A 14,468-nucleotide genomic window follows, 5' to 3' on the forward strand; every position below is an offset into this window, starting at 1 on the left:
ACAAAACGATGAAATAATTAGAAATAGTAGCACAACAATTAATCAGTATATCTGCAGAAGAAGCCATTTTTTCTAGTCTTTTATTTTCCCGCGCAAATGTAATGCGCCACAGATGCACAATACAGCACGGCGCTTGGAGGCAGTAGAATAACGAGTGCGTGATGGCTGTATGCGGCGATTAAATAGAAAATTTCAAAATTAGAAGCTACAATTGCCTCCTTTTATATAAGTCGAAACTTTAAATGCTTGTCTACAAGACAAGACAAAAATGTACATTTTGAATACTGCCATTTTTCTATTTAACCGATGACTAATATAAATATTAATAGTCAATTTAAATGTCTTTTAACGTTTTTAATGAAATTATGATTATTATGTGAAACATCTTTATTGGTATAAATTAATTATAGTAACAAAATTCATATATACATACACATATGGTAAAATTCAATAGATGTAAATGTCACTTATCTATGAATTGATCACAAATTATTTATTAATATAGTTGAAGAGTCAGTTCGTGAACACGGCTAGTGCGACCTAATCAAAACGTCGAGAGAAATAACCTTTATTTACCATAAAAAAAATATGGTAAAATCCGTTTAAATATTTTAATAATGTATAAATGGCAAAAATGTTTTAAACGCAAAACATAAAAATAAAAAAAAATATGTTCCATATTAAAAATATTTAATTAAACTCTATCCGATATTAGGTGGCTCTCTCATGTTCATTGTAACATCCTCCAATGTTGCTCCGCAAGTGTAAACCGTTAGCGCAGGCAGGTGCACCATTCCATTATCATCCACTAAAAAAACATGAACACTACGGAATGGCAACGCATGAGTGGTACCACCACTCTGGTTTTCCAATCTTAAATGCATCTTATTAATATAAATGTTCATAAAAACTTCAAACGTCATTATAATTACTTGAATTAAAGTTCTACGTCCTAAAATGTCACCACAATACTCTCCGCCCGGAAATTTACTTATTTACAATAAACTCTAAGAACATCACGTCATTCTTTATATACTCCAACTTGTCCAGACTTGTGTGAGGGAAGAATATGTACTGCCTTTTGAGCTGCACCACGCTCTTATCCAGAGCTTCGTTGGACTTGGAGATGTCGTCTTCTTCATCATCTGAATCATGGCGGCTTACTGCTGATTTGCGCCGGACTTGTAATGTTTTTACTATATCCATTGCCTGTAAAATAGACTGTTCTTTAGGAGTAAGCTTTAAGAAATCTTTAAAAGCTTTAGAAACTGCAACAAGATGGTCGATAGTGACTTTTTTTATTGGAGGATTTGGGATACTGTCAGGTGCTTGGACCTGTTCCACTGCGACCTACATAGATCTATTGTGCTCGCCTTTTTTCAGAGTTCGCTACCTAGACCCGTGAGGGACAAGAATTGAAGAATATTTTTAGGAGTGATGCTCTCGCGCTGCCAGTCATTTGACTCGCGTATGAAAAACGACAATCGCGGGATCACCGGGCAGCGCGAGTGGCAGCGCCAATGGCATGGGAAGTGTTTCCACTCGTGTTTACACTCTCGCGCTGCTCACTTCCCTGCCCACTTGGGCTGAGTGTAAATATGACATTACCTGTTTCCTATTAGCGGGCTGGTCTTTCATCACTATATTAACAGTTATATCACACGGCCACTCGAGCAACGGGTCGTAGGGTCCCATTACGAGCCGCACCGTGCAAGTTATGTGGCGACCTTTCCACCGTCCTATGCCATTCAGGTGCACCTCCGCCTGGAAACATTTTTTTTCTTTTATCTCTTTATTTTGACACATAGTCATTAAAAAGTTATATATACATTATTACTAAAAAACAAGACATTTAGTGTTGAAACTTAGTTTAACAATAGTATTAACTAAAAAAAACGCTATATACCTATATATATCTTTAAATATATTTTTACCTTCAAAGTGTACCCGAATTTACTCGTTCTGAAATGAGCACTTGAGAGCACTGTATTATTCTCCTTGGCATCTTTCATTCTGGATAGGAATTTGTCTATTCGCCATATAAAATGCCCTGAAAATAAGTACAAATATAGACTATTTACACATGGTCAGTATTGTAATGTTTTTATTTTATGTTATACTATACAAAAGTGCTTATAACTATGTTATGTGTGTTATAACCGTATACCATCGGATGGGCCGTTTCCATCTGCATAGTATAAAAAAAATGTGTAGTAAAAGTTACCATTGTCACTTTTGGTGTCGTGTCTTTCAAAGCTGACCCTCGTCTGGAAGTCAGCGAGCTCGCTGCGCAGTTTGTGGTAGGACTTGGTGAGGGCCCTCATGTCTCTCAAGACTATGTCCATCTTGGCGGCGTGCTCGGCCGCCTCCGCTCGGGCATCCGCTGTTGCTACCTCTAATATTGCTAGTCGATCTATTGCCTAGAAAGAAAACATTTACAACTTAAATCCAAAGTGGGGTGTTTAGACATCGTCAGCTTGAGTAGAGTCTGCGAGCGATGCTGGCGAGCGGCTTGAGAGGAGTGCGAATAGAATATTGTATTTTTTTATTTTAGTGTACTGCAATCTGTCACAATTGAACATTAAGTAGTATGTTTGTTGGGTTCTTGTCATGGCATGCTCAGTATGTGTCACACATCCTACTTTACATGTACCCTACTTATTTGATAAAGTCCTGAGGTATTTTGCGTTTCAGTCTGCGACCAGTTTGGCTCACATGCATTAGTGTCTTTGCTAAGCGGTTGGGATGTTTTTTTATTCTTTCCTTGTATGATTTTCTCTTATTTAACTATTATAAATTGTAGTAATGGTCTCGTAAATTTTACGAGAGAACGACTCGCGCGCCCTAAATTGTATTTATTTCATTGTCTGTGCTACATATATTTAAATGGTATAAAGTTCATACATTAAATTGACTTTGAAGTTTACTAGTTTTAATCGTCCCATTCTCACTATTTAATACGAGCGACGAGATACCGATATTTGTGGAAGAATTTCTGAATATTTTTGCCCAAATATCAGTTAGCGGAAGAGCTATATGCGAAAAAAAGAATGTCTAGTCCACGAAAGCGTGGAGGATTTGAGGTGGACGTAGATATCTATATCAGTATTTCCTTACGGGTCTATTAATATATATGTAATTCTTCATAAATCAACATTTAGACAGGAAAGGAGGTAAAAGTAATAGGGATAAGAAGATATAAGTATAAATACATATAGATATCAGCCATTATTTTCTTACCGGTCTGTCTGATGTAGAAGCAGACTGCAGCTGTTCTCTCAGAGCTGATAAATGTGCCAACTGCTGTGACGATCTGCGTGCCTCAATCAACTCCGCTTCTAGAACTGCACGGCTCTCAGAATTCCTCTCCCTTTCCTCTTCCACTGTTTGTCTTAAATATTCTATCACGTCCTCTGCAAAATTCAATACAATTTTTATAATGTTATTTAACTTTTTGGATCAATATTGTTAAGATACCAATCACCAGAAAGCTGATTGTTAATAAATTGAAATGCCCTTCTTCCGTCCGTTATCTTATGCCCTATGATTGATGGGGATAAATTTACTATAGCAAATCCTACTAAATCCCAAATGGTACAAATATTCCAAAATCGTGTAGACGATGATTGGTTAAGGCGTGTAAGCATAACAAATATTCATAATTACTAACGCATTTATTGGTTAAGAGTTATAATTTATGAGTCAATGTAATTAATCATGGATGTCTGTCTGTATTTATTATTTACAGTATAATGCATAGTACATAGGTACAATTGACATGACAATGATATCTGATATAAAAATGTGCACTTACATTTTTATATCAGATATCATTGTCATAGTCGTTCGAGAATCTTCTTATTAGCTGACTGACAGTTAGCTGATTCAACAAATGTTCTTTACCAAACCCTTACTACAGGAAAAAACGCAGATCCCAAACAAAAGAAACATCAGGATAAAAATCTAATCTTTTAAACTGGACTTAATCACACACAGCGAGTCAAACAAAATTTGGTTAAGAGGTTTCAGAGTTTATCCCGGACAAACATTTCAGGCTATTGTGAAGCGATGATACCAAGATAAACTTACTCAAAAAGGACAAACTATTCTCGGGATATTGCGGGGTTTTATGGTATATTGCCAGAGTCTGTGTATCACCTGTCAGAAATAAAAATTCAAATGCCATTTACATCCAGAGGGAGACTAGAAGATCGCCTGTGAGAAGAACTACCCCAATCTGGAGTCAAGAAGTTTTTTTGTTTAGTTTGAACTCTTATATAAATTAAAAAGTAAAATTATAGATCCTTAGTCTGACACGGACTACAAAATACATCTAAGCAATGGTTACCCTTTTCTACCTGGTAAATTACAAGAATCGTGTATGACTTGTTAAGTGAAAATCTATACATATAAATAAAACTGGAGTGTCAGTTTGTAATATTGAAATAACCGATTTTTTACTACATGCATATGAATATAAATACGGTACATACACTAAAATAACATTTTTTACAATTTTTGTCTGTCTGTCTGTTTGTTTGTTCTCTGAAATGGCTGGATGGATTTCGACGGAACTTTTTTTGGCAGGTAGCTGATGTAATAAGGAGTAACTTAGGCTACTTTTATTTTAGAAAATTAAAGTCAAATTCTACGCGAACGAAGTCGCTGGTATAGCTAGTTATAAATAATGTTATTAATCTGATCAGATCGGGTCTTAATTCTACAAATGTAATAACTGTAACATCACAAACATCTATACAGTGACGACCTAGATGGTCCCAATTAGTGGTACGCGTACCCCCAGGGGTACATGCTCTTATCAGTAAAAACAAAAACAATTTCCAAAATATTATTTTATAACGATCGTCGTCGTAAAAGCACAGAGCACCGAGCACTATGACCGACCGTGCGCTATCCTGCGCCTGCCGCATCTCGTCATTCAGTGCCCCCGCCACCCGTCACCCGTCCCCCCCCCCCGTACCTGGACCCCGTCCCCCCTCTTCGTTTTGTTCCCGCAGACGTTTGAGCGTGAAGAAGTAACAAACATACACACACACTCACAAACTTTCGCATTTATAATATTAGTGTGATTGCTACAATAAGGGGTACGCAAGGTTTGAGGTCTTTTTTGAAGTGGTATACAGCAATAACTAATTGGGAACCACTGGTCTAGTGGTTTGCAATTGAATCAGAAGTATAGGCAGGTCAGTAGTATCTAAATAGTGACATACCCAGCTTGTTAACTGCCCTGATCCTATTGTCATGATGTGTCAGCGCCTGCTCCAGTAGTTCTCTCTCACTCTGCTCGTGTACCAGCTGGTTGGTGGCACTCTCTAACCGCATCGCTGTGTTCAACTGCTCGTTTTGCATTTCCTGTAATTAAATTATTATGTACGTTTACATTCAGCCGCTTCCCCTGCCACTCGCACTGCCTGAAAAATTGCCGGGCGACAACTGAGCGAGAGGGCTGAATGTAAAAACACGCTGCCACTCGCGCTGCCAGTCCTTTGACTCGCGCACGAAAAACCGACAATCGAGGGAGCGCCGGGCAGCGCGAGCGGCAGCGGTGGTGGCATGGGAAGTATCGAGTTTACACTCTCGCGTTGCTCACTTCCCTGCCCACTCGGGCTGAGTGTAAATTGGGCATAACAAGAATGCTACTGAATTAAACTACTATTAAGAAGGATTATTAATAATAAATTAAATAAATAATAATGACGATAATGGACGATTAACACAGCGCCATCTAGTCCCATTGTAAGCACAGCTTGTGTTAGGGGTATTGAACAACTGATATAAATAGTTATTTTTAAACTTTCATGTTTAATATACATTGTTTAAGTTATTAACCGGGTCTTTGGACATTTTTATATGTTTATTTTTCTATCAATCTTAGATGTATTTTCTACAACTATCATATTTTTTTATTGTCACTTTTTATTTATTTATTTATTCTTTTGCACACAAAAATGTATACATGGCGGACTTAATGCCTGATGGCATTCTCTACCAGTCAACCGTCGCGTTGATCAGAGATAATAAAGCGGTGCATTTTAATAATTAATTGAAAGAAAAAAGAAAAACAAAAATTATAACAAACACTTTTTGTCTTAAATCCGTTTGTACACGTATCTTAATTATTTACAATTTTCTATCCATTGTTTGATTTATATCACACATACAGTCCATTCTTTATTATGATAGCCTCGGTGGTCTAGTGGTTTAGCACACCGCTTTACTATCCGATGGTCGCGGGTTTGATTCCTCGCACGGTACAAACATTTGTATTCATGAGTATGATTGTTTGTATCAGTCTAGGTGTTTCTATGTATAATATGCATTTATTTAAAAAAAATGCATCCATGTATTTATATCAGTTGTCTAGTACCCATAACACAAGCTCTGCTTAGCTTAGGACTAGATGGCGCTGTGTAAATTGTACTGAGATATTATTATTATTATTATTCATTCTATCGCCCACATTTTGGTCCTACATCGGTAGAATTCCAACATTTACAAGTTACACTTTGCTTAGCTTGAGACTAGATGGCGTTGTGTGAATTGTCCTGATTAATAAAAAGGATATATTATACTAAAAAAAAATACCTGCAGTGCCAACTGAACGTTAGCCAAGTCATGTTTGAATTGTGCAGAAAAATCCGTCGTCCTTTCCGATTCATCATCAACGGTGGCTCTGATCGCCACCAGTGTGGTGATGAAGTGTTGGGTTCGTTCCTCAATTAGCAGTAACTTGGAGCGCAGATTCTCGATATCTGTCCCTTGGAGGTCTCGTTTACTGGCTTGTTCTGCTAGTGCCACTCTGAAAGTATAGATTGAATGTATTTTGAGATCTTTTTATAGCATAGCGGTTATCTCTATACAAAAATAAATAAAATTGAAGTTTGTAATTTCTAATTAACAGATTTTAATTAAATGCATAGAATAGAAAATCATTTATTCAAATAAACTGAATTTAAGCACTTTTGAATAGTCATTAATTTATTTATCTACCGCTCGTTCGGAAAGCTGTCTCATCACAAGAAGAACGAGCAAGAAACTTGTGTATTGCTCTTTTAAATAATCCTTGTAAGTTTACATTTACAAGTCGAAACGTGTGAATACAAACTACCAACCAGCACAATTTTTTTTGGGTCAAATATAAATATACAATAAGATTAAATTAGTCGTAGTGATAAGAGCAGACCAGTCCCTACGAGCAGCACTTGTTCACGAGTATGACGGATGAGCCAGCCATCACTGCGCTAGGGAGCCCAATGACCCGGCCCACCACGCTGCCACATGTCTGGACATTTTAGTGAGCATGACTACTCATTCCACTCGACCACGTCACAGCTACAAAAATTACTATATGGTAGTTACAGTATTCGCACTTTACATGAGGATACATGCGGCAATCAATACAATACTGTCATATATCAAGAAAGTTGTCCACATATGAAAGTATATATTTATATACATTACTTACAATTCATTTTTAACAAATGCAGAGTCCTACAGAGCTCTATTGACCCATCCTGCTAAGACCTATCAGCGTTCCCACATTTTCCACCAGCGTATACAATTATCTCAGTGAAGGGGAGAGGGGATTCTTAGTAATGGAGCCTGTTGACCCCATAGCTAGCAATGTACAATTGAGTGGAGGAGCCACGCGGTCTCCCCTGGTAACCATCATGATAAATTTCTGATGAATTTGTCAAGATAGACTAACTGACTTGGCCTCATAACCATCCTATCATCCTCTACTGGTGCCCCACCAGCGTAAACCATTAGGGTAGGAGGGTGCACCATTCCATTTATATACATTAAAAAATATTACAGATTGACCATCTGTAATATTTTTTAATGGATATAATCGTTGGTTGGTTGGAGGCCACGTGAATCCCCCTGTAGACCATCATGACAAATACTCCACTAGTGTGGTGGATAGTATTATATGTATTGTTTGTATGTCGGTACTTTATGTGCAGAAAGCTATTGCATCTGAGTAGATGCAATAGCTTTCTGTACGTAAAGAACCGACCCGAATCGATGAGATTTTATTTTACTCTTTTTTGCATCGATTTATTTTACATAATTATAGAGTTATAATTATGTAAAATAAATCGATGCAAAAAAGTGTAAAATAAAATCATATATTTTCTTATATCACAAAATTAACAAGTCAAATTTATACAATACTTTTTATAGGTAAAAAAGGCTTTTGAGTGGCCAGCAATATACTACGAAGTCCACAACAACTAGTGCCCCGCCGGCGTAAATCATTAGCGCAGGCGGGTGCACCATTGTGTACCTCATTATCGCAGGCGCGCCATTCCAATATCATCCTACAAATAACCCTTTAATACAAGTTTCAAATCTGCTCAACGGCAGAAATAAGAAAAGGCACTTACTTGATGGCGTCGATTTCTTTCTCTAGTCGCGCTATTCTATCGTCCGGCACAGGGGTCCATGTGTGAATGGGTGGCTGTGGACTCCACGTCCTTTCGTATGTTTTTGTAGTCTGCAATATGAAAATTTAAAGTATGCATTACATGTAATATTATGTTATCTGTGGTATTACTATCTAAAACGACATATGTTATATAAATATATATAACTCAAAGGTGACTGACATAGTGATCTATCAACGCACACCCCAAACCACTGGACGGATCGGGCTGAAATTTGGCATGCAGGTAGATGTTATTTATACATAGATTATACAATTTATACATAGATTATTATACCAATAATCTATGTATAAATTATACATAGATTATTGGTATTATTGGTATAACATCTATCTCTCTCAGTAAATATTCTTTCTGCTGTCCTTTCTTTCTTATTACTAAATTGTCGCCTTCATAATTGCATATATGTTGCTGTGTACCTATACTCGTATATATTTGTATTATATTATTGTATATTTATTTTATAAGTTATGTATTTATATATTATGTAGAATGTATATGTTTATAATATGTATTATTTTATATATTAATATTATTAATGTTTCTACTCCATCATGCGCCATCCACCACCTTCTGTCTTTTCTCCTCTACCCAAAGGTTGTCTGGAAGAGATCACATAAGCGATAAGACCGCCTTTTGTACCCATATACTAAATATTGTTTTCGTTTGTATATGTTTTTTTTTTTGTTATTATGGTGCAATAAAGAGTAATAAATAAATAAAATAAATAGATTATTGGTAAATATCTGTAAAAACGTGTATTTATGTGTATTGGTATTATTGTTTATGGATAATAAGGGAATAGTGCACCCGCCTGCGCTAACGGTTTACGCTGGCGAGGCACCAGTGGAGGATGATAAGATGAGCATGACGCCAGGTCATTTAGGCCATCGTGACAAATTCACCATGAATTTATCACCATGGTTTCCTGGGGGAACCGCGTGGAGGTCAACCTGACATGGTACATTGCTAGCAATAAGATCATCAGTCCACATTACTGACAATCCTCTGGCCCCCCGATGTATATAGGTAAGTATTAAGAAAACTGAGCGATATCTTGCCAACAAACTGTTCTGCAGTTTGGCGAATCAATGTGTAAAAATGTACTTATCTTTTTATTAAATAAATAAATAAAATGTTGATAATATTGTTTTTTTTTAATATGATAGCGTAGCGGTTTTGTATTGATTGCCGCATGCATCCTTATGTAAAGTGCGATACTAAGACTACCATATGGTAATTTAGAAATTATGACGTGGTCGAGTGGATTGGTGGTGGCGTGATGAGCCGGGTCTTTGCACTTCCTAAAATATAGTCAAACGCAGACGGCTGACTCACACGTCATACTCGTGAACGAGTGCTGCTTGTAGAGATTGGTCTACTCTAATCATTACGATCGTTTTAATCGTAGTGTATTTAATATCTGACCCTAATAAATTAGTGATGAGTTATGATTATACCCTGTCTTTCTTCCGGCATTCCGTCACGTGGCTCTCCTTGTGTTTCCTCTGTATCCAGGCGCCACATCGCAATGGGCACTCCTCCAGGATACTTCCACAGTCTTTCAGGTGTTGCTGAGAATGCAAAGCAAAACATAAACTTAGTATTATAAAAAAACAATTGTTTAATTTAATAATTTGAAATTAATTTAAAGAGGGCGGTATTTTAATTATTTTATTTTTATTTGTTTTTGACAATTCACACAGCGCCATCTATCCCCAAGTTACGCTATCTAAAGCTTGTGTTACGAGTACTAGATAACTGATACAATTACATAGATAATTTTTTTTCGTAAATAGATACATATTATACATAGAAAACACCCAGACCGATACAAACAATCATACTCATGAATACAAATGTTTGTGCCGTGCGAGGAATCGAACCCGCGACCATCGGTCGTAAAGCGGTGTGCTAGACCGCTAGACCACCAAGGTCGTTAAAGTAGTAGTATTGAGCTAGTATTGTGATAATTTTAATAAAAGTGCAATTTATCGTTATCATCTCGAGTGGATAGTTTGTTTATGACGCTCTACTATTTCGAATCATTACATAGTATAAAATAAAGTCGCTGAATATAATGCGTAGGAATAAAGATCATGTTTTAAGAAAGGTGTTACATATGAACGAAAAAGAGATGGATGGACTGTGTGAAAGATGATAGGGTAAGAAAAGAAGTAAATAAAATAAAAAAATAACGAGATGTAAAATTATATATTAATAATCTTAAATAATAATCCTAAAACATTATATACTGCGAAATAAAATTTAAAAAAAAAATGAACAGAAAAAATTTTATTGCACAAAAAATTCAATATAAACAATGGATATTTTATTCAGTGCAATGTAAAAAATTCAATATGTATTCTAATAACGGAAGTATTAAAAAAAAAATATCCAGAAAAACATATTACGACCACAAATAAATGGGATAAGGAAGAAGCAGATGATGACATGTTCTTGCTCGTTCTTTTTGTGATGAGACAGCTTTCCGAACGAGTGGTAGATAAAAAACAAATTGTTATGACTATTCAAAAGTGCTTAAATTAAGTTATTAGTAACAAATATATAGACTCATTATTATGAGACGACTTTCACTAAACTGGCACAAGTTATATTACCAATTCCAACCAGTACGAAAGTAACACTGTATATTTTTTCGGACTACTCTGATGCTGTTGGCCGCAGCTGGCCTTTACAGCTACCGGACGTTAGGGGGCGAGTGGAGATGGCACTCCAAACCAAAGGAAGGACTTATGGAGCGGCTGAAGGCCAACTCCTGCCAGACGAATACGACTTGATCTGAGGGCACCACTAGGGGTTCGAACCTCGGCTCAGGCCGTCGTTTGAATTGGACGGGGGATCGATCGGAGGGGTTCAGTAACACTATATATGTCAAGCAATCGTTAAAAACGGTCCACAATAAAAAATCTACATCAGTTGTCTAGTACCCATAACACAAGCTTTGTTTACTGTGGGACTGGATGACGTTGTGTTAATTGTGCAGGATTTATTTTTATTATATTTTATTAATTACTGGCTACTCGCCCCGGCTTCGTACGGGTGTACATGTATTATATATATAAACCTTCCTCTTGAATCACTCTATCTATTTAAAAATCCGCTTCAAAATTCGTTGCGTAGTTTTAAAGATTTAACCATACATAGGGACGGACAGACAGCGACAGCGACTTTGTTTTATATTATGTAATGAAGATGAGGGATGAAAGTTTGTATGGAAATTCGTCATTCAATGTATATGCCATGCAGATCAAGTTTCGTGGGCACAGTGTTTCCCAAAGTGTGGCCCACGATTTGAAAACTGAATTAAAATTTCATTTCATTTATTGTTTCAAGAACAATTTCCTAGTGATTTCTTCCTAACACCTATTATTTAAGTTTCTCTAGTGAACAATTAAATTTTTTAAATTTAAAATATATATTTTTCATTTTCGAAAGGATAAGGATTAAATGAAAAAAAAAGAAAATACATTTTAAGATTAAAAAAAATAAATGTACACTAGACAAACTGAAATTTTTTTTTGCACTAAAAACGTGGAAAACTCTTTCCCTGTTTATGTACTTACAACGACGTAAAAAAATATATTTCAGACATATAACAGATAAGCCCAATAGCTGCGATAAGAAAATACATAGAATTATTGGTGATAGGTAAACGCATGTACATACAAACATTCTGAAGCGTAGATAGGAAAAATATTCGTGAAATGCGAGGTGAGATAACGCTCTGAAATGTCCATATTGTTCTGTTACAACACAAATACTGGAAATTAAAAATAAAATTAGTTACTCATTTGTATCATCGTTCCCTTGCCTTTATTCAAATTCAAAAATCATTCGACCTCAGTGGTCTAGCGGTTTAGCACACCGCTTTACGACCGATGGTCGCGGGTTCGATTCCTCGCACGACACAAACATTTGTATTCATGAGTATGATTGTTTGTATCGGTCTGGGTGTTTTCTTTGTATAATATGTATGTATTTACGAAAAAAAATCTATGTATTTGTATCAGTTATCTAGTACCCATAATACAAGCTTTAGCTAGCTTAACTTGGGTTTAGATGGCGCTGTGTGAATTGTCCTGAGATTATTATTATTTAATCATGTAGGACATTTTAGCCGCTCATGAACGTAAATTTTTTTATATTATAAGTTTTTCTCTACCATCCAGTTCAGTATATAGAACCAATTGAGAAGAACTGGTAAGAAACTCAATTGAATTACATTTTTTTAAAGTTAATTTATTTATGATGTATATTTATTTGTGTTTATGTCTACATAATTACATTAAATGAAAATCGAATTATCACATTATTTAAATGAAATATATTAACATTTAGTTTTTTCTGTATATAAACTGTAAGTATATCAAAAATTCATATACCACCGTCTGAGTAATTTCTATTTGATATTAAAATATTATTAAGTTATTCATTAAAACATCTTTTTAATTAATTTGCCTGAAGTTTACTCAACTGGAATAACTATAATACATGAATAAAGATATGTTAACTTGATTTAAATAATAATTAGTTATGTTTATAATTAAAATATGTTTTTAACTTTAATTAAACATAACTAATTATTCCCCAACTCGAAAAACTACAAAATTTCGATTTAATTTGTTTTGAATTAAAATAATATTTTAATTTAAATTAAAAATTTTTTTTTAGTTATTACCTGGTCAAGTATGAATATAAAACCTTCACGATCTTGTAACTATATTTTACTTTTTATTTATATAAAGCATCGAAATTCGAGATTTAAAAACTATTAATTTCATAAATTTTAATTCAAAATATCTTTATTCATGTTGGTCTATTACACTCTTATATGTCAAATCTACCGTCAGTCCGGAATGATTTCGAGATGAGATGAGAACAACTGACAAGAAACTCAGATCGTATTCTTTTCAAATAAATGTTGTACATGTTTACAGTAACACAGATTAATTATTAAATTCAAACTTAAATAAGTAATAATAATTTCTAAAATTACTAGAAATAGAAATAATCTTTATACAAATAAACTTAATATAAGCAAATATTAAAAGTCACATTTTTTTTATTCTACCGCTCATTCGGAATGCAGACACATCACAAGAATGAGCAAGAAACTTGTTACTGTTGTTGCTCTTTTAAGTAAATGTTGTTTTAATTAGATTAACATTCACAAGGATTAGGCATGCGACAATTAACATAGAACTTACATATTTATATACATAAACAAATCATTACATAGTATAAAACAAAGTCGCTGTCGCTGTCTGTCCGTTCCTATATATGCTTAAATCTTTAAAACGACTCAACGGATTTTGAAGCGGTTTTTTTAATATATAGAGTGATTCAAGAGGAAGGTTTATATGTATAATACATATACAACCGGACTAAGCCCGGGCGTCTAGCTAGTCATTACATAATAACAAAATCGCTGTCGCTGTCTGTCCGTCCCTATGTATGCTTAAATCTTTAAAACTATGCAACGGATTTTGAATTGTTTTTTTAGTACATAGAGTGATTCAAGGGAAGGTTTATATGAATAATACATATACACACCCGTGCGAAGCCAGGGCGAGTAGCTAGTACGTTTTATAAACACTAGTTAACAAGATAATGGCATATTTTTATGGTTTGTTATTAATTACCTGAAGTTTTCCCAACTCGAACAGTTCATTGCAAAAGTAACACGGCTTCTCTACAATACCTTTGCTGTCATTTAACTCTGATCTCGACAATCTCTTGTTCAGACTCATTTTTGTATACTACATGCATGCGTTATCACTGTTCACTGATCACTCTGTTCATATTAAAGTAATGAGTGCATTACTTTAATTTATTTAATTTATTTTCAAACTGGTATTTGCAAATGTGTGAATTGATTTCATGTCATAAAAGCTGACCGCTGCATGACCTCAAAGTAATATTTTAAACGCGAAAGTTTGTGTGTATGGATGGACAGATGTATGTTTGGATGTT

General features: G+C 35.1%; 1 protein-coding gene across 1 annotated transcript; it reads right to left on the reverse strand.

The window, feature by feature from the left end:
* Window positions 1-656: 656 nt before the first annotated feature.
* On the reverse strand, window positions 657-14,260 carry LOC131855146 (TNF receptor-associated factor 3). The gene is given in 10 exon segments (XM_059206391.1): window positions 657-1,209; window positions 1,609-1,764; window positions 1,935-2,050; window positions 2,225-2,420; window positions 3,241-3,413; window positions 5,232-5,373; window positions 6,607-6,820; window positions 8,412-8,521; window positions 9,932-10,045; window positions 14,138-14,260. Coding segments are annotated over 10 exon segments (1,566 nt in total). The 3' UTR covers window positions 657-987.
* Window positions 14,261-14,468: the final 208 nt, after the last annotated feature.

This window comes from Achroia grisella, unplaced genomic scaffold, assembly GCF_030625045.1.
Source record: "Achroia grisella isolate CSIRO2021 unplaced genomic scaffold, CSIRO_AGI_Agris_v1 utg1314, whole genome shotgun sequence".
Lineage (NCBI taxonomy): Eukaryota > Metazoa > Arthropoda > Insecta > Lepidoptera > Pyralidae > Achroia > Achroia grisella.